At 43.6% G+C, this 19,710-nt stretch overlaps 7 protein-coding genes across 7 annotated transcripts; 4 read left to right on the forward strand and 3 right to left on the reverse strand.

Moving 5' to 3' along the window:
* Positions 1–834: 834 nt before the first annotated feature.
* On the forward strand, positions 835–2,615 carry FA14DRAFT_159112 (putative ZWF1-glucose-6-phosphate dehydrogenase). The gene is made up of 3 exons (XM_025498056.1): positions 835–923; positions 992–1,026; positions 1,106–2,615. The coding sequence occupies exons 1-3, from the start codon at positions 881–883 to the stop codon at positions 2,525–2,527; spliced, it is 1,500 nt and encodes a 499-aa protein (XP_025357010.1). The 5' UTR covers positions 835–880; the 3' UTR covers positions 2,528–2,615.
* FA14DRAFT_159113 (uncharacterized protein) lies at positions 2,567–3,866 on the reverse strand. Its single transcript, XM_025498057.1, has one exon. The coding sequence runs from the start codon at positions 3,656–3,658 to the stop codon at positions 2,672–2,674; it is 987 nt and encodes a 328-aa protein (XP_025357011.1). The 5' UTR covers positions 3,659–3,866; the 3' UTR covers positions 2,567–2,671.
* On the forward strand, positions 3,837–7,287 carry FA14DRAFT_159114 (uncharacterized protein). The gene has a single exon (XM_025498058.1). The coding sequence runs from the start codon at positions 4,010–4,012 to the stop codon at positions 7,190–7,192; it is 3,183 nt and encodes a 1,060-aa protein (XP_025357012.1). The 5' UTR covers positions 3,837–4,009; the 3' UTR covers positions 7,193–7,287.
* A 2,575-nt stretch (positions 7,288–9,862) lies between these two features.
* On the forward strand, positions 9,863–13,462 carry FA14DRAFT_159115 (uncharacterized protein). The gene has a single exon (XM_025498059.1). The coding sequence runs from the start codon at positions 10,117–10,119 to the stop codon at positions 13,330–13,332; it is 3,216 nt and encodes a 1,071-aa protein (XP_025357013.1). The 5' UTR covers positions 9,863–10,116; the 3' UTR covers positions 13,333–13,462.
* FA14DRAFT_159116 (ankyrin) lies at positions 13,363–15,125 on the reverse strand. The gene has a single exon (XM_025498060.1). It carries the CDS (start codon positions 14,963–14,965, stop codon positions 13,460–13,462), a length of 1,506 nt encoding a protein of 501 aa, XP_025357014.1. The 5' UTR covers positions 14,966–15,125; the 3' UTR covers positions 13,363–13,459.
* Positions 15,126–15,306: 181 nt separating this feature from the next.
* Positions 15,307–18,501, forward strand: FA14DRAFT_186894 (RNB-domain-containing protein). The gene has a single exon (XM_025501550.1). The coding sequence runs from the start codon at positions 15,324–15,326 to the stop codon at positions 18,432–18,434; it is 3,111 nt and encodes a 1,036-aa protein (XP_025357015.1). The 5' UTR covers positions 15,307–15,323; the 3' UTR covers positions 18,435–18,501.
* On the reverse strand, positions 18,463–19,455 carry FA14DRAFT_186895 (uncharacterized protein). Its single transcript, XM_025501551.1, has 3 exons — positions 18,981–19,455; positions 18,879–18,910; positions 18,463–18,814 (listed from the first exon to the last, which is right to left on the reverse strand). The coding sequence occupies exons 1-3, from the start codon at positions 19,143–19,145 to the stop codon at positions 18,478–18,480; spliced, it is 534 nt and encodes a 177-aa protein (XP_025357016.1). The 5' UTR covers positions 19,146–19,455; the 3' UTR covers positions 18,463–18,477.
* Positions 19,456–19,710: the final 255 nt, after the last annotated feature.

Below are 19,710 nucleotides of genomic sequence, written 5' to 3' on the forward strand. Positions count from 1 at the left end.
TTGCATGATTATCAGTGTTTCTAGAAACATGTCTTAATTTATAGATTATGCCGTCAAACGTCGTAAAAAGGCAGCAATCATGCAGCGGCGGGACAGTAATTCATCAGCAGATGTACATCTATTTTCATTGCAATGAAAAGAAAGCGGCTCTCCGTTGTTCTATTTATGGGTAAAGGGCGGCGGCTTCACTTTATTCGAACCCGAGACCCTCATTTGACAGTTCGGCATCCAAACATAGGAACAACCAACCCCTTAATGTACACGCACGCTCGGCCCTCAACCCAGGTCGAGAATGGAAGTATGAATAGGTGCTGCTGCTGATATAATCGTGTTTTACAAATCAGGTCTAAAATCCGAACTTTTCCTCCACCTATGAATAATGTGCACGCGTTAGATTAGCGGTTGCTGTTTTCCGTATGACTGTTGTTTGAACTTAAGATTTCCAGCCCCAACGCAATGGGGAGTGCATTTCATTGCGTGCGCGGCCCACGATAAAAGGCAAAACTTCCTGCTGCTGGGAAGAAAGACACGGGCGATAAAGTGCCTAAAAACAATTATTATTAAAACACGCACGGATAACCAACTTCTCATACAAAAGATTAGGTACGTATGTATTCAAAGGTAAGGAAAGCATTAGACATATCCTATCCACCACCATCGTTCATCCATTGTGACATTGCATTCGCTCGAAATTCGTATCAATCAAAGGTATTACTGAGAATTGTAAGTATACTTTTTGCATGTCCTAACCCTGAGTTGGTTGGCCTTTAACGCATTCATCAACTCCACAGGGTGAACATCCTTCTCTCCACAATACACATACACAACTGCTCACATCCAACAATCCTTTCCTCTCTCCAGTCAAACAAAACATTCGAAAATGAGCGGACAACCTTCTTTCGATAAGGAGACAATCATTGTCGGTACGTACACCTTAACGGCGCTCCAAAGTTTTTATTCTTACTAACATTGTACTCGCCCGAATCTGCAGTCCTTGGTGCTTCCGGTGATTTGGCAAAGAAAAAGGTAAGTTTGAATGCATTCTCGCTCAGTTCATATCGCAATCCCGTACTCACCATTTTTCCATCACCTCCAATCTTATCAGACATATCCTGCCTTATTCAACCTCTACAGATTGAACTTGCTGCCAAAGGCACTAGCAATCATTGGATATGCCCGAACAAAGATGGACAAAGACACCTTCCACGGAAAGATTGGCGAATTCCTAAAAGGTGTAGATTCAGACGAAGACAAAAAGAAGAAGGGGGACTTCTTGAACATTTGCACTTACACAGCCGGTGCATATGACAAAGATGAAGCTTTCCAACAATTGAACAAAGATATGGAAGAGCGTGAGTCCAAATTCGAGAACGGCGCAAGTCGTTTGTTCTACATGGCTTTGCCTCCAAACGTCTTCACCGTCGTTGCAGAGGGTTTGAAGAAGAACTGTTATTCAAAGAACGGTCACAACCGTATCATTATCGAAAAACCATTCGGAAAAGATTTGGAAAGTTCGAGAGAGATGATGGGTAAATTGAAGGAATTGTGGAAGGAAGAAGAAACATTCAGAATCGATCATTATCTAGGAAAAGAGATGGTGAAGAACTTGTTGGTGACCCGCTTTGCAAACCCTATCATCGATGCTGTACTCAACAAGGATTTGGTCAGCAACGTTCAAATCACATTCAAAGAGCCTTTCGGTACCGAAGGACGGGGTGGATACTTTGACGAATTCGGAATCGTCCGTGATATTCAACAAAATCACTTGTCTCAAGTTTTGTCATTGGTTGCCATGGAGAAGCCAAAATCATTCTCTGCAGAACACATTCGTGATGCCAAGGTGGAAGTGTTGAAGAGCGTTCCTCCAATCAAAGACGCTGACGTACTCTTGGGTCAATATACAGCCGCAAAGGGCAAGCCAGGCTACAAGGATGACGACACCGTTCCAAAGGACAGTAATTGCCCCACTTTTGCCGCTTTGACATTGTGGGTAAACAACAAACGTTGGGAAGGAGTTCCATTCATCATGAAAGCCGGTAAGGCATTGAACGAGGGAAAGGTGGAGATCCGTGTTCAGTTCAAGGATGAGAAGAACAAGCTTTTTGAAAATGCACAGAGAAACGAATTGGTCTGGCGTGTTCAACCACAAGAAGCGATTTATGAGAAGATCTGTACAAAGGTTCCCGGATTGCAAATGGGAACAATACCTACCGATTTGGATTTGACATACAAAGACCGATTCAGCGATTTCAGATTACCCGAAGCATACGAAGCATTGATTTTGGACGCACTCAATGGTGATCACAGTAACTTTGTTCGTGATGACGAATTGGACGTCAGCTGGAAGATTTTCACACCAATCTTGCATGCTATCGATGAAGGAAAACTCAAGCCTGAATCTTATGAGTATGGTAGCCGGGGACCTTCCGGTTTAGATGCATTTATCGAAAAGTATGGATTCAAACGTGCCGATGACGGATACGATTGGCCAAAGACAAACGTTGCCAAAGTGGCAGGAAAAATGTAGATAGAAGGATAGAAAATTGTTGTATTGTGCACTTTTTATATCGTCTTTTTCGATGAATTAAATATTAATGATATCTTATCAGCTTCCCAAAATCGAATGCAGGTGTTATGTTGTTTGGTCATTTCATTATTTTTAAAAAGTACATCATCTTCGCGCCACTTCCATGATCAAAATAGCAGTCTTATTGTTCTTTTGCCATTGAACTTCCCCTCTCCTTCGTGGGAAATACTGTAGTTTCTTTGCTTCGGATGGTTGTGTACCATCTTCTTCCAAGATACTTGCTGCATTTGACCAATCAGAAAGAAATGTTTCCAGATTATTCAAGAATGCCAATTTGCCCTCTTCATCTACCGCTGAACCCTTTCCTTTTTTGGAAGCGATTGTGATCGTACATGAAGCTCCCGTGCCACGTTTGATCATATTTGCTCTGATCGGTAGTAATTTATGTTGAATATCATGTGTTGTCGATTGCCAAGAAAGAACGATATTTTTGTGCAGTGTAGTTGCAGATTTTACCGCTGTGCCTCCTGAAGTAGATTCTTCTCCGACATCACTTCCCTGCTTTTGCTTTTTTGCTAAACGTTTTTTGTCATATTCTGCTTTTTTATCAACCAATTTTACGATCGGTAAATCATCTAATGTCGTTATAGGACTTTGCTCCTCTTTGACCGGCTCTGGTTCTGTGAACGATGCATCATCTTCTTGTGAGATCGAAGGCTTTCCACGGCTTCTCCAGTCTCGTGTGGAACGGGTGGAAGGCTCTTCTTCCTTCTTTGCAATCGGTGGCTTTTGTGTAGAATTAACAGATTTACCTGGTGCTACTTGTTGAAGTGTATAGCGTGTCCTATCAATCGATCTCAATAGTTCTGCTGTATTGAATGGACCAGGCATCAATTCGTTTGTCTGTGGGTCTACCAATCTTACCCTTCGTGCTTTGATGTTTTCATCACGTAACACTCTTGAAGATTCAGGTTTTTGACTTGTTTGTTGTTGTTTGACCAGCGGAGTTAAGTGAATGTTTCTGATCGAGTGAACCGAGGATGAACTAGAACCTAACCTTTGAATTCCGGCTGTATTTCTTGTAAATGTGCCTACGACATGATTGAGATTACACGACATTCTTTCGATCATGATGGAGAGTGGGTTAGAGAAGTGTAAATGCTTAACGATTCTTCTTGGAACATCTTTGTGCTTATTAAGCAGCCTGGCTACCTTTTTTTTTCTCTTCCGGAACTTTAAAACGCGGAGGGGCGCGTTAACAATAAAAGTGTAAGCCCATGATGATGTTGGTTCATTATTACAAACTCGTATTACGTTTCACCCCTTTTTTGACACCTTCATCTAAACGAATCACCACCTACTTCAAGTCGTGAACTCTTATTGACAATTCTTGTTCCGATGACACCTCAAAAGATGGACAAACATCATTGATCGCAATATACACAACAACACCCGACAGCCCCTCACAACCCTTCGCCCAGCATGTCGTTCAATTTCTCTTGGCCGAAATTCTCACGACAATTTCATGCCGATGCGGCAAAAATGCTCGATGGCGCATTAAATAGAGGTCCAAAGCCAAAAGTGATTGCAGATGATATAAAAGTGGAAGATATAAATATGGGAACAATTCCGCCCGAACTTGAAATTTTGGAAATCGGTGAATTAAGTTCAGAAAGGTTAAGAGGAATCTTTCGTTTAACGTATACAGGAGATGCACACCTTTTGCTTTCGACAAAAGTTCAAGCAAATCCTCTCACTCGTCCTAATCCTAGCGGTTCTGCATCTCCCTTTGAAGATGTTTCATCGGCGTTTCCTTCTTCGACGACCTCTCGTGGGATTCTGTTTGCTGCTCGGCCACTGGTTGTTCCGATGCAACTTCGACTTTCTTCAATGAGACTCAAGGCGATCATCGTTTTGGTAGTGTCCAAACAGAAAGGAATTACACTTGTATTCAAAAATGATCCTTTGGAAAGTGTAGAGGTTAGCAGTACGTTCGACAGTGTTGCTGTAATTCAAAAGTACCTACAACAGGAAATTGAAGGTCAACTGAGAGAAATGTTTCGCGAAGATTTGCCTGGCATTATACACAGACTCAGTCAGACATGGCTGTCAGGTCGTAAGCGCAAATCGAGCAATACTGCTACAACTGCCCCGATGAGACCGGTGGAATCAGACACCTTCCAGCAACCTAGAGATACACTCCCGACCGATAATGCTGAGAGCCAAAGTATATCCATTCCATCGAGGAAAGCACGCTCAACAGCATCTGCACCGAGGTCGAAACAGGCAAAATCTCCAGCAAGAAAGCGGAAAACAGAAAAAGCAGCAACCACCGCAACTGCAACACCTCCTTCCTCTCCTCCTTTGCGAAATTCGACATTCAACACACCTAGAGCACCATCGCGATCATTCAGCTCTTCAGCAGCTGGTAAAGCACAATCGACGAAAGCGACTAGCCCATCAATATCACCCGTAGACCGATTCAGCACCTCGCCCACAGGTAGAAAGGGTCGTGGACAGAGCTATGCCGATTTATCTCAATCCACCTCTATTGGTTCTCTAAGTGGTTTTCACTCCGGATATGCACATGACGTCGAGAATTACGATCCAACGTATGGCCTTCGACCGGACGAGATTCGTATTTCTGCAAATAGAAGCAATTTCAGTGGTCTAGCACAACTGGCAAGACAAGAGACACGAGGGTTAGGTGACTTTGCTTCGTTGTCTCTATCGGGAGACAAAGGGAAAGATAAAGTCAGTAAGCCTACATCGCCACCGCCGATTCGCTCGCCAACACATAGGCCCGATTTCGAGCAATCCAGTGATGATGAAGCTGTGCAACAGACAGACGAAGAAGAAGAAGATATTGACGAAGTCCGCGGATATCCTGATCACGAATGGAATGAGTTTGATGATGTTCCTGACTATCCCGACAATCATCAAGACTCTGCTATACTAGAAAGCTCAGATGCTGATCAAGACAGTGAAAGCGATGATGACGTTGAAGATCTGACACAAGAATCAGAGGACGAAGTTGGTAACTTTTCTCGATTCGGATATCCGCCAGCAAGCGCAGACTTTTCCAATTCTGCTGTAGAAGAAAGTGCTCGTCAATCTTCTTCATTGTTCACTCCGTCATCCAACTTATCGGTTTCTCCGCGTAAGCCTTCTTCCTCAAGAATGTCAGCCAGCGGCTCTAGATCACGCTCTTCAACATCTGGAGCGGGAAAGACTTCAAGGCCACCTCTTGTGGAATACGAAACCATTCCAGCTGTTGGAGGAGGTACGTTTGTACGTCCACGAATTTACCACAATGCCAGTCGCTTACAAGCACCTGACGTTGAAGAAGAGGACGACTTGGCAAGCTCGCGGATGGTAGGTAGCACGGCCGCTAGTTCGACAGCAAGGGGACCTGCCAGCAGCCATACATACACAATTCGTCCTGATGGTGAGGAAGTGGATGATAGAGATGAAGTTCCGCAATTTATGCAAGAGAGTGATGACTACACAGATGAATCTCCGTCTGCAGCTGGTCATGAATCGCTCGTGACACTTGATCCGGATGAAATGGATCCTTCCTCAATTGCTTATAGAACGCAACTTTACCGTCAACAATATGGTAGAATGTATAGACCTGGTTATGGTAGACAATTATCGATTAGCTCGAACGAATTCAGCAGTAGTGGTGCTTCTAGTCGACATCCTTCCTACTCTCCCGACGAGGACATGACTGCAAGACAGCGTGCATGGACACCAGCCTCTCGCGCTTCTACAGCACCAACTTCATCTCATCCATCTACTCATTCTACCAGGCCGTCATCTACTTCCCTTGCAGTCTCATCAGGTGATGGCCCTTCGAAGCCTGGTCAAGCTCCTTCCCATCGAAATCCTTCATTATCTGCATCTAACTCAAGTAATGCGATGACGATGGATGCTTCACATCATTTCATGGATCTTGTCAATTCCAATCACACTTTGAGTCCATTCACGCGTACATTGGATACAAAAGGATTTGCCGTTCGTAGTCATCCTGTGACACCTACGAGTCCGAGTGTTGTAAGTGGTTCGACAACTGGAAGTGGCAATGTACGACCTGGAATGGTACGTGGCAATACTGCAATTTCGCAACCGCAAGGTCGTTTGAACGCATCAATGAGAACACAATCATTTGATACACGTTCTTTGGATGGTCGCAGTGGCGGAGGAAGGAGTGTGAGCGGAACAAGTTCACCTTCGATTGCTGGAAGTGCACCTGTAGCCGGACGAAGGAGAACATTCAAATTAGCAGGATCCAACAAAAGTACAGACAATACCCCAACACGAACACCAACGATTCCTGCAAGCGAAGATGGATTCTCCAATAGTCCTTCTCAACGTATAGGAAATCGATCAAGTCCATCAATCGCATCTACAGAACAAGAATCGGGAAGTATGTATGATGGACTTGATCGTCAATCATCACGAGCAGGCATGCCACACAATCCCAGAAGCTTGTCTTACAATGGAAATGTTCCGGTGAGAAGGGCACCTGCTCCTGTCAGGAGAGGAGCATCTTTCAACAATGATCAACCAAGAAGGAAACGATTTGGCAATCACAGCGGTCTTGCCAACGAAATACAAACTCATAACGACACATTTAATCGCATGGGATCCATTCGAGAATGATAAATATACCCCCTACTCACTTTATGAAATAAATTATTTTTAATGCATTTTTAATGATATCTTTATTGTTCCCTTTTGATGAAAAATACATGGTCTCTACTGATTTTGTGCGTAATAGTACATGTTTAACGGCGTGAAGCTTTTGCTGACATTTGAGTTTGTTCAAATCGGTCCAACATATCTTCAGCAGCATCTCGCATTTCCAAAGCCATTCTGTGAATTTCCGAACCTGGACGATTGTAAATGAGTGAATTGGCAAACATTTGCATCAATGCCCTTCGAAGTTGAGTAGCAGAAGTGATCCTTCCTTCCTTGATACGTGCTTTGATCGTCTTCAAATCGAGAGGATGTCTAATCAATGTGTAGTAATCAGGCGCATCGGACTCTTTGATAGGAGCATGGAATAGGTTTCCATGGGTATGATTGCTAACCTCATTGAGTAGCATCATCAATACTTTTTCCATCCTTCTCTTTTCAATCACTTGAGCGGCTTTTTCTCGTTCTACATCACTGCCTGCTTCTTCTCCAACACCTGCTGTGCCCGTGCTAGGTGCTCTTCCGCCACTTCTGCGTGATTGTCTGCTTGTACCACGACCACGTCGAACGGCAGCCGGTGAAACACTGGTTCGACTACGATCGATCGTTGAACGTGAAGCATCTCCATCCACTGTATCCTCTTCCATTCGTTCATCGTCGGTGTCAGGAGATGCACCAGATGCTTCGCGTGAACGTAATGCTTCAATTCGATTATTCTTAGCTGTACTACTCGTTGTTGCATGTGCAGAGGGAGGTGGTGTGGGAACTTCATCTGTGGCCACCGAAACATTTCGCCCACTCCTTCTACTTCTCCTTGGCTCAGGACGCTTCTCTGCTTCTTGTTCGTCATCATCTTCCTCTTCTCTTTCTTCGTCCTCCTCAATACCCTCCATAGCATCTGTACTTGCGTCCGCAGAAGCTGTCTTTCTGGTGTCCAAGGGTGCCTTTGCGCTTTTCTCAGCCTCTACTGGCGGTTTCTCCAATTCTTCTTCCTTCTCCGCAGCTGAGACTTCTGTAACCTTACCGGGAGCGTCGTTACTTTCCGTTGCTGGAGGCTTGGATGTTTTGCTCTCCTTATCTTTTGATGCGAGCAATGTTTGCGGATCAGACAACGCCACATTCGGAGTATTTGCTGCAGACTTTTCTGCGTTTGCCATGGCATCGGAAGCGCCGGATGACACTTTTGCTTTCTTTTGTGTAGAATCAGACTTATCCGCCTCTTTTTCTGGAGATGTCTGATCACGTTTGCGTTTTGCATTGGTTTCTACAGCTTCCGATAATGACACAGAAGCAGTCTTGCTTGCATCTTCTTGCGACGATTCTGTAACATCAATAGCCGGAATGCTGTCAATCTTCTGCTGTGATGGGTCTGGCGCCGCGTCTGTCTTCTTTTCTCCCTCTCCCTCAATCGAGCTTGCTGCCGCATCGCTCTTAGTCCCGGCTGCTTCACTTTGTTTGTTGGCTACAGCAGCAGGTGTAGTTGCTGCCTTGTTTTCATCCTTCTTCTCCTTCAGAGCAGCTTTTGGAGAGATAGATGACGTCTTGGTTTCTGTACTCTGCTTAGCTGGACTCGTGCCTTTCGCCTTTTCTACCTTATCTTTTTCTGCCAATGGACTTCTATTAGCAGATGATGCGGTAGAATTGGATTTCTGTTCTCGAGATACTTTTGGCGATGTTTTTGTGCTGCTTGCTTTCTTCGGTGTCGACTGTTCAGCACGGCCCGCAGAGCTTTGCGAAGCTGATGGCGTAAGATCCTCAGTATCATCGTCTCTTCGTAGTGCAGCAATCTCTTTCTCTTCTTTTTCCTTCTCGGATTCTTCCCGTAGCATTCCACTCTTTTCCAATTCGAGCAGCAGCTTATCGTCAAGTGTACCCGAGTTCAGCGCTTCGATCTCTCCTGCTAGTGTTTTAAAAGCTTTCTCTTTCGCTCTTATTTGGTCTTGCAGTTCACGTACTCTTTCAGCATACAAGAATTGTGCCAAAGCCAATTGACTTCCTCTATCGGTCTTGGGTGGTAGACCTCTGGCTTCTTTTGCTCGATTGCCTACTGCCGGTGATCCTGATTCTCCTTCATTTTCCAAAGCAGGATCTCTTTCACCCGGTTGTAGAACAAGATTATACTGTCTCATCAAAGCAACCCATGCTCGTTCACATTCTCTACTTCCAAAAACACGTCCAAGTGTAATACCTGCTTTTGCTGCTTGTTCAAGTCTTGACTTTGTTTTGATCAGTGGATGTGGTAGTAAGATTGATGAAACTCTTCCCCAATCAGGCGGTGAAGTGCCAATATGATGTACTGCTTGTGATAAAAGAAGTTTATCGGATAGCGTTAGACGTGAAAGTGAAGATGGTTGGACTGTATTAGGTGAAGGAAAGGGCGAATTAGGCGTCTGTGGTGCAGAAGGAGCCATGATGGCGTATGAGCTTGTCGGGATGCCCTTCTCCCTAGGAGTACGATGTAGAATAGTAGGTGATAGCAGGTGATTGTATTCAAGAAAGAAGTCATACTAATGTATTTACGCGTGAGTATTTGAATGATAATTGATTATATAATTCAATATCGGATATTAAGAAGAATACGCCGCTCACAAAGGCGCTAACCGAGTTTAAGGCGCACGCTCATACCTTACCGGTTTTGCTCTCAAAGATCTCCATCACAAACAACCAATAGCAGCAAGTGGTGGCGGTGAAAAAGAAGCTGCTGCAACCGTATTCCGATAGACTGGCTCATGCTAATCACTCCTTTACGCTCTCTTGGTTCTGGATTCTTACGTACAAAACCTCTCATCAGTCTTCGCTGCTACAATCGTTCATTGTATAGAAATTATACGCCTTCATCAAGCATAAAAATCAAGTCGACACTACCACCTTTAAGAAGATTCGCAACAATGGCTCAAACTCAGACTCAAGGTAATTTTGACCTTATCAAAACTGTCAATTTAGACTATGCTCCGGGCATGTCGGTAGAGAAGTGGAAGAGTAGGGTGACAGGAATGACTGTTTACTGGGCAAATTTTGAAAGTCCACTTTTGAATTGTTACTGCACAATTGCCAGTGAGATCTTTAATGACAGTGGTGTTCCGCACACACTAGAACATCTAATCTTCTTGGGATCAGAGCAATACCCATACAAAGGAATGCTAGACACTCTTGCCAATCGAGCATTCGCACAAGGCACAAACGCATGGACAGCTCAAGACCATACAGCATATACACTCACAACCGCAGGTTCAGACGGCTTTTTACGTATGCTACCAATTTATCTCGATCACGTCTTCCATCCAACTCTTACAAAAGAAGGTTTCGTGACTGAAGTATATCACGTCAACGGAAAAGGTGAAGATGCTGGTGTTGTGTTCTCCGAGATGCAAGGTTGCGAAAATGTTTCGAGCAGTTTGATGCAATTGGCTTATCAGAGAAAAGTATATCCAAATTCGTCCGCATACAGAAGTGAAACTGGAGGTCTAATGTCAGCTTTGCGTGTGTTGACTATTGACGAGATTAGAAAATATCATCACAAATACTACGAACCCTACAATACAGCATTGGTCGTATGTGGACCGCTGGATCGTAAGGTGTTATTCGACAGCATTCAGCCTACAGAAGAGAGACTAGTACAACATGGCATCAATGGAGCACCGCAAGGATGGAAGAGACCGTTCATGGACACTCCATCAGCAAAAGTACCACAAATGAAAGAGCATCGTACAGCTATTGTAGTCGACTTTCCCGAACGTGATGAAAGCATGGGTGAAGTGATGATCTCTTGGAACGGTCCACGGGTGGATGACTGGGTCACTGCAGAGGCTATTAGTCTTTTAGGTACATACTTGACCGATTCAGCTGTAAGCCCGATCCAACAAGCTTTCGTCGAAAGGGAAGATCCTCTATGCACAGACGTATACTACTCCACTACAGACAAAGCAGGCGCATCAACGATTGAGATGTACATGTCTAGTGTTCCTACAGAACATTTGGAAGCTTTGGACAAGAAATTGGTCGATGAAGTACTTACAAAGGTCGCAGAGAAAGGAATCGATATGGAGCGTATTAAAATGTTGATCAAGAGAGAACGTGTCAAACTTCTTAACATGCTAGAGACGAAACCAGCAGATGCATTCAGTGATGTCATCATCAATGATTTCCTGTATGGAAGTCAAGACGGACAAGACTTACAGAAATCGATGGACGAGATGAAACGATTTGATATCCTTGATTCTTGGAGCTCAGATCAATGGATCAATCTATTGAAACAGTATTTGATCGCAAATCAAAGAGTGGTGATCAGCGGTAAGCCTTCCTCAAAATTGTCAGACAATCTAAAAAGCGAGACAAAAGCACTTATCGAAAAGCGCAAAGAAGATTTGGGCGAAAAAGGTCTCGAAAAGCTTGCTGAGACTGTCAAAGAAGCACAAAAGGCAAATGATGTCCCTATCCCGAATGATGTCTTGACCCAATTCAAGATTCCAAATGTGGACTCAATCAACTGGATTGGCGTTGGTATTGCTACAGAGAATGGTCCGAAGAAGTCTGGCTATCGAGAATCAAACGAGCCATCTGATAAGAAATTAAGGGAGCATCTGAAGCAGAGCGAGCACGCTTCATTGCCCTTTGCAGTGCATTGGGGAGACGTTAGGTCTAACTTTGTCACTTTGACGATGCTCTTCAATACTGCTTCTTTGCCTGCAAAATTGCGTCCTTTGATGAGCTTATTTATGAGCTCAATCTGGTCTTTGCCTATCAAAAAGCCTGACGGTACTCAGTTGACGTACGAAGAAGTTGTTAAAGGTTTGGATGAGGATACGCTCGAGTATGATGCAAACTTGGGCTATGGATCTGGATTTGCTGAGATGGCAAGTATGGAGATCAAAGTCGAACGCAGCAAGTACGAGCAAGGTTTCAACTGGCTAAGAGACATTATTTGGTTCTCTGAGCTCTCTTTAGATCGAATTCGTGTCAACGGTTCCAAGGTTTCTCAATCATTACCTGAGCAAAGACGTGATGGTAGAATGATGTCATGGGCTTTAGCACGATCTTTGACCCACTCGGGAGAATTATCTACCAATATCAACAACTCGATTCTCAAGCAGAGTGAGGTTATTCCTGATGTGGTTAGCCGGCTTTCATCTGACAAAGAAGCACGGCAAGTGATCAACGAATTACAAGAATTGAGAGATATCCTATTCCAACCCAAGAACATGATTGTGGCTGTTGCAGGTGATATCGTCAGCTTGCCTTCGCCACACGCACCACTTGTCTCCCTTGCCAAGACTTTGGGATGGAACGCAAGCGCTACAGATACAGGAGAGGTGCAAATTCCATTCTCTCGAGATGTTTTGACTCCATTGGGTCAATCACCATCATCGAAAGGTGTAATCACTCCTTTATCCACTATCGAGAGTTCTTTCGCCGTATTTTCAGCAAAGGGTATTGCTGGTTGGAATGAACCTGATTCAGCTGCATTGGCGGTCACCATTAGCGTATTGAATGCTTTGGAGTCCTATCTCTGGCGTTACATTCGCGGTGCGGGATTGGCATATGGAGCTTCGATTCGATCAGATATTGAAGCACAACTGATCCATTTCACCTTATATCGATCACCCGATTCGGCAAAAGCATTTACTGCAGCTGCTGATGTGATTGGTAAATTGGTGAAAGGAGAGATTGAGATGGACGATACAGTTTTGGATAGCGCAAAAAGTAGTTTGTGCTTCAGCGTTGCTGATAGTGAAGGAACCGTTGGACAAGCTGCAAGTGAAGCGTTCTCCGATACAGTCTTACGTGGATTACCAAAAGGAAGAGGAAGATGGTTATTGGCAGAAGCGAAAAAGGTTACTCAAGAACAAGTTCGAGCTTGTTTGGCAAAGTATATTCAACCGATCTTTGATCCTAAACGATCTATCTGTGCGATCGCTTGTTCGCCCTCCAACATTGATGAAATGCAAGAAGCACTTCAAAAGATTGGATATGAAATGGAGAAAAGGGAGCTCAATTATGCTGACGAAGACGATGAGGAAAGTAGCGGTAGTGACTCAGATGACGAAGGCGATGAGAGTGATAGCGACATGAGCGGCGTCGAAGAAAGCGCCAAGCAGAAGTTGTGAGAACTGCAACACAAATCAAAACGTTCCTTTTGCAATCATGCACAAGAGAGATGTACATTGCTTTTATCGTTCATGAATGTATATGATACAATTGAAATGATGATGATGATGATGCTTTAACAGCTGCTTAGAACAATTCTCGTAAATGGGTTGTTAATTTAGGTTGACTTGGCGGTTGCGGAGATGATGGCAGGGATGTGTCGGGTGAAGAATGAGGCAATTGGGCAGGGAAAAGGCCTAAGCTCTTTGAGATTGAAGGAGATTGAGCAGCTTTAGCTTTCTCGCTATGGGTATGATCGTGTTGCGAAGGCGCATTGCCCGCTTTGCCATTAGATTGTTGTGTTTGTTGACGTAGATATGGTGGCGAATCTTCGTTACGCCCGCCACCCTTTCGACGAATACGAACTCGTTGAACGTCAAATTGAGCTCTTGCAAATGCTTCCAAAGCACTTTTGAGGGAAGCATTCCATGCGTAATCGGCTGCAGTGAATCCGAGGACGTTCTTTGCTGCGAATGTACAGCCACGCTCGATGAGCAATTGTACGACGATTAGTTGATTGTAAGCTGATGCATAATGTAAAGGTCGATTGCCTTCAAAGTCTCCCAAATCAAGTGTGGCGCCTAGTTCGAGCAAAAGTCGAACTACGTCTTCATGACCTTTCATGCTTGCTAGTGATAATGCCGTCCTGCCAAGCTCATCAGGACAATCGAGCAATCGTGTGATTGTAACTCCTACAATGTCATCCATTTCACTTGACCCTCCTGCGGAAGACTTTGCATCGTCACCTTCATGATCTGCTTTGAGTGTTTCTTCTTTCATTTCTTTTCCGTCCATAATCCGATCTGTACGAGCGAGATAGAGAGGACTTGGACTAGGTCTACGAGAAGGTGTTGAAGCGGCTGCTGTTACTAGAGTTAGAGCAGGGCTCAGATCCCCTTCTGATCGATCACCTTCTGCGCTTGCATTCGAATTACGATCATCACCTTCTAGCTCGTCGTCTCCATCTTCGTAGTATGCGTTCATGTTGTTTCGGAATCCATAATACATCAATGAACGTTGATGATGTAGAGTGGCAGCATGAGCGACTGCATCGATACAACATGCTTCAATCACATCTGTACGATTATTTTGAGCTGCTAAAGAGACAGCAGTGCAACCACGAATATCACGCGAGAAATCTCCTCTTTCATGACCCATTTCCAAGAGCCATTGAATCAACTCGATACTTGCACCATTCTCTACTGCTATTGCTAAGCTTGATTTGATTCGAACTGATTCTCGATTGCGTTCTCTGACTCTACTTTGTTTTGCTGTGTTAAATTGAGCAGCAGAAAGAGCGAGACAATTACCCAATGCCTCGGTTGAATGCATTGAATTAGCATCGTTTCCCTGATGATAATGATGGTTCTGACCATATGTGTGGCCAAATGAATGGGATGATGAAAGATCATGAATGCTGTTAGGTTGACTTGCTTGATTTCTGATATCAAATTTGATGTTGTTGCCATGACTACTGCTACCACTTGCCACTTCGGATTGTGTTGTCATTCGATCGAATATCCGTTTTGCTGTAGTGAGATCATCACTTTGTATTGCTCTCCTAAATCGATCAGACATTGCAGATGCGGTCATATTGATGGGAAGGTTTGAATGAATGACATCAAAGCATATCTATGCAGTAGTGTTGATGGTGGTAAGATGAAGCCAAGGTAAAATACCCCAGCATGCAAGTTAGCTTTAAACGTGGCTTTTTGTTACCCCAATTATAGTTTAACAAGCTTTAACTAGTGGGTGGTGGGCATTAGCAGGAGTAAAAAGCGTGTGAACATTTACGCTGTAGTGCAAGATCGAGCCAATCGAAGATCTTCGCTTTATTCGGAATTCGGCTTACAAGAGAGGAATAAAAAAAAGTTGTGTATGTAATAAGAATATGAGGAATGGAACTTGCTTGCTCACTTCTTCATCCTGCTTGACGACATCCCTATCCCAAATGAGGATACTATCGCCCCTCACAAGCAACGGAGCAAGCAGGTTACTGCGATCAAGCTTAAATCAATATACTCATTCACATGCATACTTTAGCACGTCATCAAACAGATTCGCACAAGATCATGCATCTACTTCACAAAGTATAAATGACAGAATACCTTTCGTGCCAGGTGTCCGCAATCACAAAAGACGAAAAGCTTTCGACCCATCTACCAAAAGTTATCAAAATGAAAATAGAAATCATGCGCGGTTCTCTTCGAGGGAATTTCTCGATTCGCTGAAAAATCGTACAGGAGGAGCTTTATTCCATGAATCGTCTCTTTATCATGCATCGACAGGCAAACCACCTCGAACATTGGGCGAAATGAAACCCGGAGATTTTGTAGAAGTGCAAGCTGGGGTAGGACTGGCTGGAGTAATCCTACCCACAGAGGACAATGTTTCTCTAGGGCTTAGTAATCGTCAATTGGCCATCTTGTCAGTCGGTGGAGATATCAAAAGGCTCAGCTTGGTGGACGTTGTCATCACGTTTCCAGCTTTTATTGACGACAATCTAGCACAGCGTGCCATAATCAAGAGAGAAGAAGGACATGTTTTTGAGACGGGAGGTATAACGGAAGAGGAGAAAGGTCCCAGGGAGATCGATATCGTCTCGTTAAAGGCAAGGAGTGACGTTTGCAACAGAATGAGAACGTTATTGCATCAGTCTGAGCTGCAAAGATCAAGATTTCTGCCATTTTTCGAAAGACGCTACCTTTCCGAAAAAATGCAGCAGAATATGCAATTCACTCAAGTTACTGTATTGGATGTATGCAAGCGATTACTTCTTGATTCAGGGCTAAATGAAGGCGAAGCAGATATAGACATCGAATCGAATGCACCTGAAAAGGTATATGCGGTTCATCAGCTAATGCTTTCTGCACCTGAAGTATTTCGCTTAGATCCTACTTCACATCGTTTCACAAACACGTTCACCATTGTACCACATACTGACCGGATTGCTCAAAATGAAGTGCAACATCAAATTGAATCGTCTTTGGTCGCAAAGGGCAAAGGCACGTTCGCAAAGGATAATCAAGTGGAAGACTTTATTGCGAAAGTCAAGGAAGTTCGTCAACTTCGAAATCAGTCACAACAAAGTCTGGATTTAGGCGGAGAGCCTCGTGTCTTAAACGATGAATTGTTTAAACAAATCGAATGGAGCCAAGGTGACAAGGATATCCTGCTCTTCTTACGCTCTGCCTTGGGTATCCGAAGAGAGTTTATCACTGAATCAAGCAGCGGGATGGTGTTCCATATCTTGAAAAAATGCGGATACGAGATGCATATGAAACCCGATCAGATAGACACTATGGGAGGGCCTTACGTACAAACTATTGCAATGACAAAAATGCAAATCGCGAAGCTATTACATGATGTCGGCCTCTTGACACCTTGGGATAATTTGAGTAATTTAGAGAACGAATTTCAACAGCTAACATCAGCCGAACCTCCAACAGAGCAAATTGCAACACAAGATTGGACTGATGCTGACGCAGGGATCAGAAGGGACTTTCATTCAACTGTTTATGTTATTGATGATGCAAATGCGCAGGAATTGGACGATGGAATCTCGCTTGAGAGAACGGAAGATCCAAATCAATCTTGGATTCATGTTCATATCGCCGATCCTACATCCGTCATTCAGCCTGAAGACGAAATTGCAAAGTTTGCAGCAAAAAGAGGGCTCACATACTATATGAACGAAACTACATGGCCGATGCTGCCAAAGGAGTACGTGCAAAGATTGGGTTTATTGGCCGACAAAGATGATGCGGATACAAGTCGAAGAGCGATGACATTCAGTGTAAAGGTTGATCATTCCACTGGCGCGGCACTGGAATGTGATATTGGATTATCTAAACTCCGTGAAGTTCGAGTAATGTCGTATGATGAAGCAAATGATGTGCTCCAATCTTCTTCACATGGTGAAAACGCACAATGGGACGATCTACGTACCCTCTTTAATCTCTCTCGCTCGATGCAAAAGCGAAGAGTTGACGTCCTTGGAGCACATTTCGTCAAATTAGTACGGAGAGGTATAGATCTACGTTTAACCTCATCGCCACTACCCGTCTCTCCGATCAGATCATCTTCTTTCGAAAGCCTTTCGGGTCAGCTGTTCGCCGGTTTCCCTACTATGACGTCGAGCGAAGTTGATCTTGACCTTGCAAGTCAAATCTTTAATTCGCAAGGTATGATTGGTGAATTTGCAATTTTAGCTTGTCGAGTGGCGGGACATTGGATGGAGAAATACGACGTACCGACTTTGTACCGCTGTCAATTATCATTCGATGACCCAGAAGTAACTAAGGAATTCTTAGCACAAAAAGATGAAAATGGTTTCATTTCGATACAAGATGCACTGCAAGATAAATTTCGACAAAAATCCGTCATGCTTTCTCCCACGCCCGCTGAACATTTCTCCCTCGGAATTAGGACGAATACAGCAAAGGAAGCAGCAGAAAGGGAAGAGAACAAGAATGACGTCTTGCTCAATGCGGCTTACGTTAGAGTGACATCACCTCTGAGACGATATGCGGATATGATGATGCATTGGCAAATTCGCCATAAGATCAAATCACTCAAGGTGAATGAAGCGAGCGATCAATCTCCATTCTCACATGAGGAAGTAAGGAACAGCATACCATCAATTTCACGTAAAGAAGCCTGGGCAAAGAACCTACAATTATCGTCAAAGATCTTTTGGACAGCTTTGAAGGTGCATAGAGCTTACTTGGCACGTCTTACGCCCGAAAAGCGAAAGGAAATTGAACCTTTTGATCAATACGCATCTTTACCAATTGCAAAAGAAGATTTAGAAGATGAAACTATTCGTTCAATCTTTGATGAAGAACAAGAAGCAATGATTACGATTGGTGATATTCGATTTTTACCAAATAATGAAACTGCAGTAGTTGTTAATTTACTCAAATGCGGTCTTCTTGCTCAATGTCTTTGGCCCAAAAATCGTATACCAGAACTTGGTCAAACGATCAAAGTACGAATAATTGATATGCTCTTTCAAGGATCTGCACCAACGATCACCGTCGAACGTGTGGATGGTTGGTGAATTCGATGTATACTATTAGCATATGTATAATACTACAGTAAAATTATAAATGATCACCAAATTCAGCATAAATTTCAACATGATTGATCAAGCAAGGGTCTTGGGTATAATTGAAACTCATTAATGTTCGAACTGCAACTGGTCCGATATCAATTCCAATTTCGATTGGTGGTTTTTGAGAGGAAGGACCTGTTTGTATTCTACCTTGAAGGGTAAAATTCGAATCAGTGATGCCATGATCGCCTTCATAGAAAGCATACGTAGGGGCAGGTGCGCCGGGGTATAAGCCATTGATAAAGTAACGTTGTTCTCCGGAAATTGTGTTATAACGAGCTTCTTCGGCATTTGAATCTCTTAAACGACGGATGCCATAATTCGTTCTGAGAATGAAAGTCTGGGGTTAGTCGAGTTCAGGGGCGTCATATCAAATCAAAATACACTTACTCATATCTGACAACGTTGGGCGCAAAAGGAATCTGATGAAAAGGTGATTAGAGTGTAAGAGAATTGATTATGAGATATCGTGTCGGCAACATGTGTACATACCTTATCGACACTTTCTTCATCACCGTTAGAGACTCCGATGACGTACAATTGTGTGGCTTGCAAGCGACAGGCATCATAGTCTGAATCGGAAGTGGCCGCTTTTAGGGTGAAAAAGAACGTGGCAAACAAAAGACCGAAGAAAAGTTTTGGGGTAAAGGGTACCATAATGAAAAAGTGTATGGAGATGGAGAATAAAATGAAAAGTCGATCACTCTTTTATGTCTGTGTAAATCGGGGCACGGATTCGTATTAATTTTAGAATCCGTTGTGACCCCTTTTCTGACAATTTCTGTTGAATTTCATTTCAAAGTATCGCAGCGGCCCAATCGCGTTCTCGTGGAAATAAAGAACAAATCAATATCATCATCTCGTCAACGGCGCCGCTATCAAGGTCTTATGAATAATAAATAACGGCAACTTTCGAATCGGTATTCTTAGGATGGAAGCAAGATGGTTATGATGGGAACCCCTGAATGTATGCCGCATGTAGTTGTATTGTTGTAGTGTGTATGTGTGATTCAACGCTTGGCATGCTTTTTCTCATTAGCGTCGAATCGCCTCCACAGTCGAAACGCCTTATTCGCTCTTGGTGTGATTTTATATTTGGAATTCGAATGCTGTGTTGTGTGACATGACAAAAAGAGCAACAAATTGTGGGCAGATGTATGCATAGGGAAGAAATATAAACATCATCCTTGATCACCACCATCTTTCAAAGATCTTCGCGAAA

Source organism: Meira miltonrushii (genome assembly GCF_003144205.1).
Source record: "Meira miltonrushii strain MCA 3882 unplaced genomic scaffold FA14scaffold_1, whole genome shotgun sequence".
In the NCBI taxonomy this organism is placed as follows: Eukaryota; Fungi; Basidiomycota; class Exobasidiomycetes; order Exobasidiales; family Brachybasidiaceae; genus Meira; species Meira miltonrushii.

Coding starts and splice junctions, on each gene's coding strand:
- FA14DRAFT_159112 (XM_025498056.1), top strand. CDS start 881: ATGAGCGGACAACCTTCTTTCGATAAGGAGACAATCATTGTCG. Junction 924..991: donor TAAGGAGACAATCATTGTCG/GTACGTACACCT, acceptor CCGAATCTGCAG/TCCTTGGTGCTTCCGGTGAT. Junction 1,027..1,105: donor GTGATTTGGCAAAGAAAAAG/GTAAGTTTGAAT, acceptor CAATCTTATCAG/ACATATCCTGCCTTATTCAA.
- FA14DRAFT_159113 (XM_025498057.1), bottom strand. CDS start 3,658: ATGATCGAAAGAATGTCGTGTAATCTCAATCATGTCGTAGGCACATTT.
- FA14DRAFT_159114 (XM_025498058.1), top strand. CDS start 4,010: ATGTCGTTCAATTTCTCTTGGCCGAAATTCTCACGACAATTTCATGCC.
- FA14DRAFT_159115 (XM_025498059.1), top strand. CDS start 10,117: ATGGCTCAAACTCAGACTCAAGGTAATTTTGACCTTATCAAAACTGTC.
- FA14DRAFT_159116 (XM_025498060.1), bottom strand. CDS start 14,965: ATGACCGCATCTGCAATGTCTGATCGATTTAGGAGAGCAATACAAAGT.
- FA14DRAFT_186894 (XM_025501550.1), top strand. CDS start 15,324: ATGAGGATACTATCGCCCCTCACAAGCAACGGAGCAAGCAGGTTACTG.
- FA14DRAFT_186895 (XM_025501551.1), bottom strand. CDS start 19,145: ATGGTACCCTTTACCCCAAAACTTTTCTTCGGTCTTTTGTTTGCCACG. Junction 18,911..18,980: donor ATGAAGAAAGTGTCGATAAG/GTATGTACACAT, acceptor CCTTTTCATCAG/ATTCCTTTTGCGCCCAACGT. Junction 18,815..18,878: donor CCCAACGTTGTCAGATATGA/GTAAGTGTATTT, acceptor TTTCATTCTCAG/AACGAATTATGGCATCCGTC.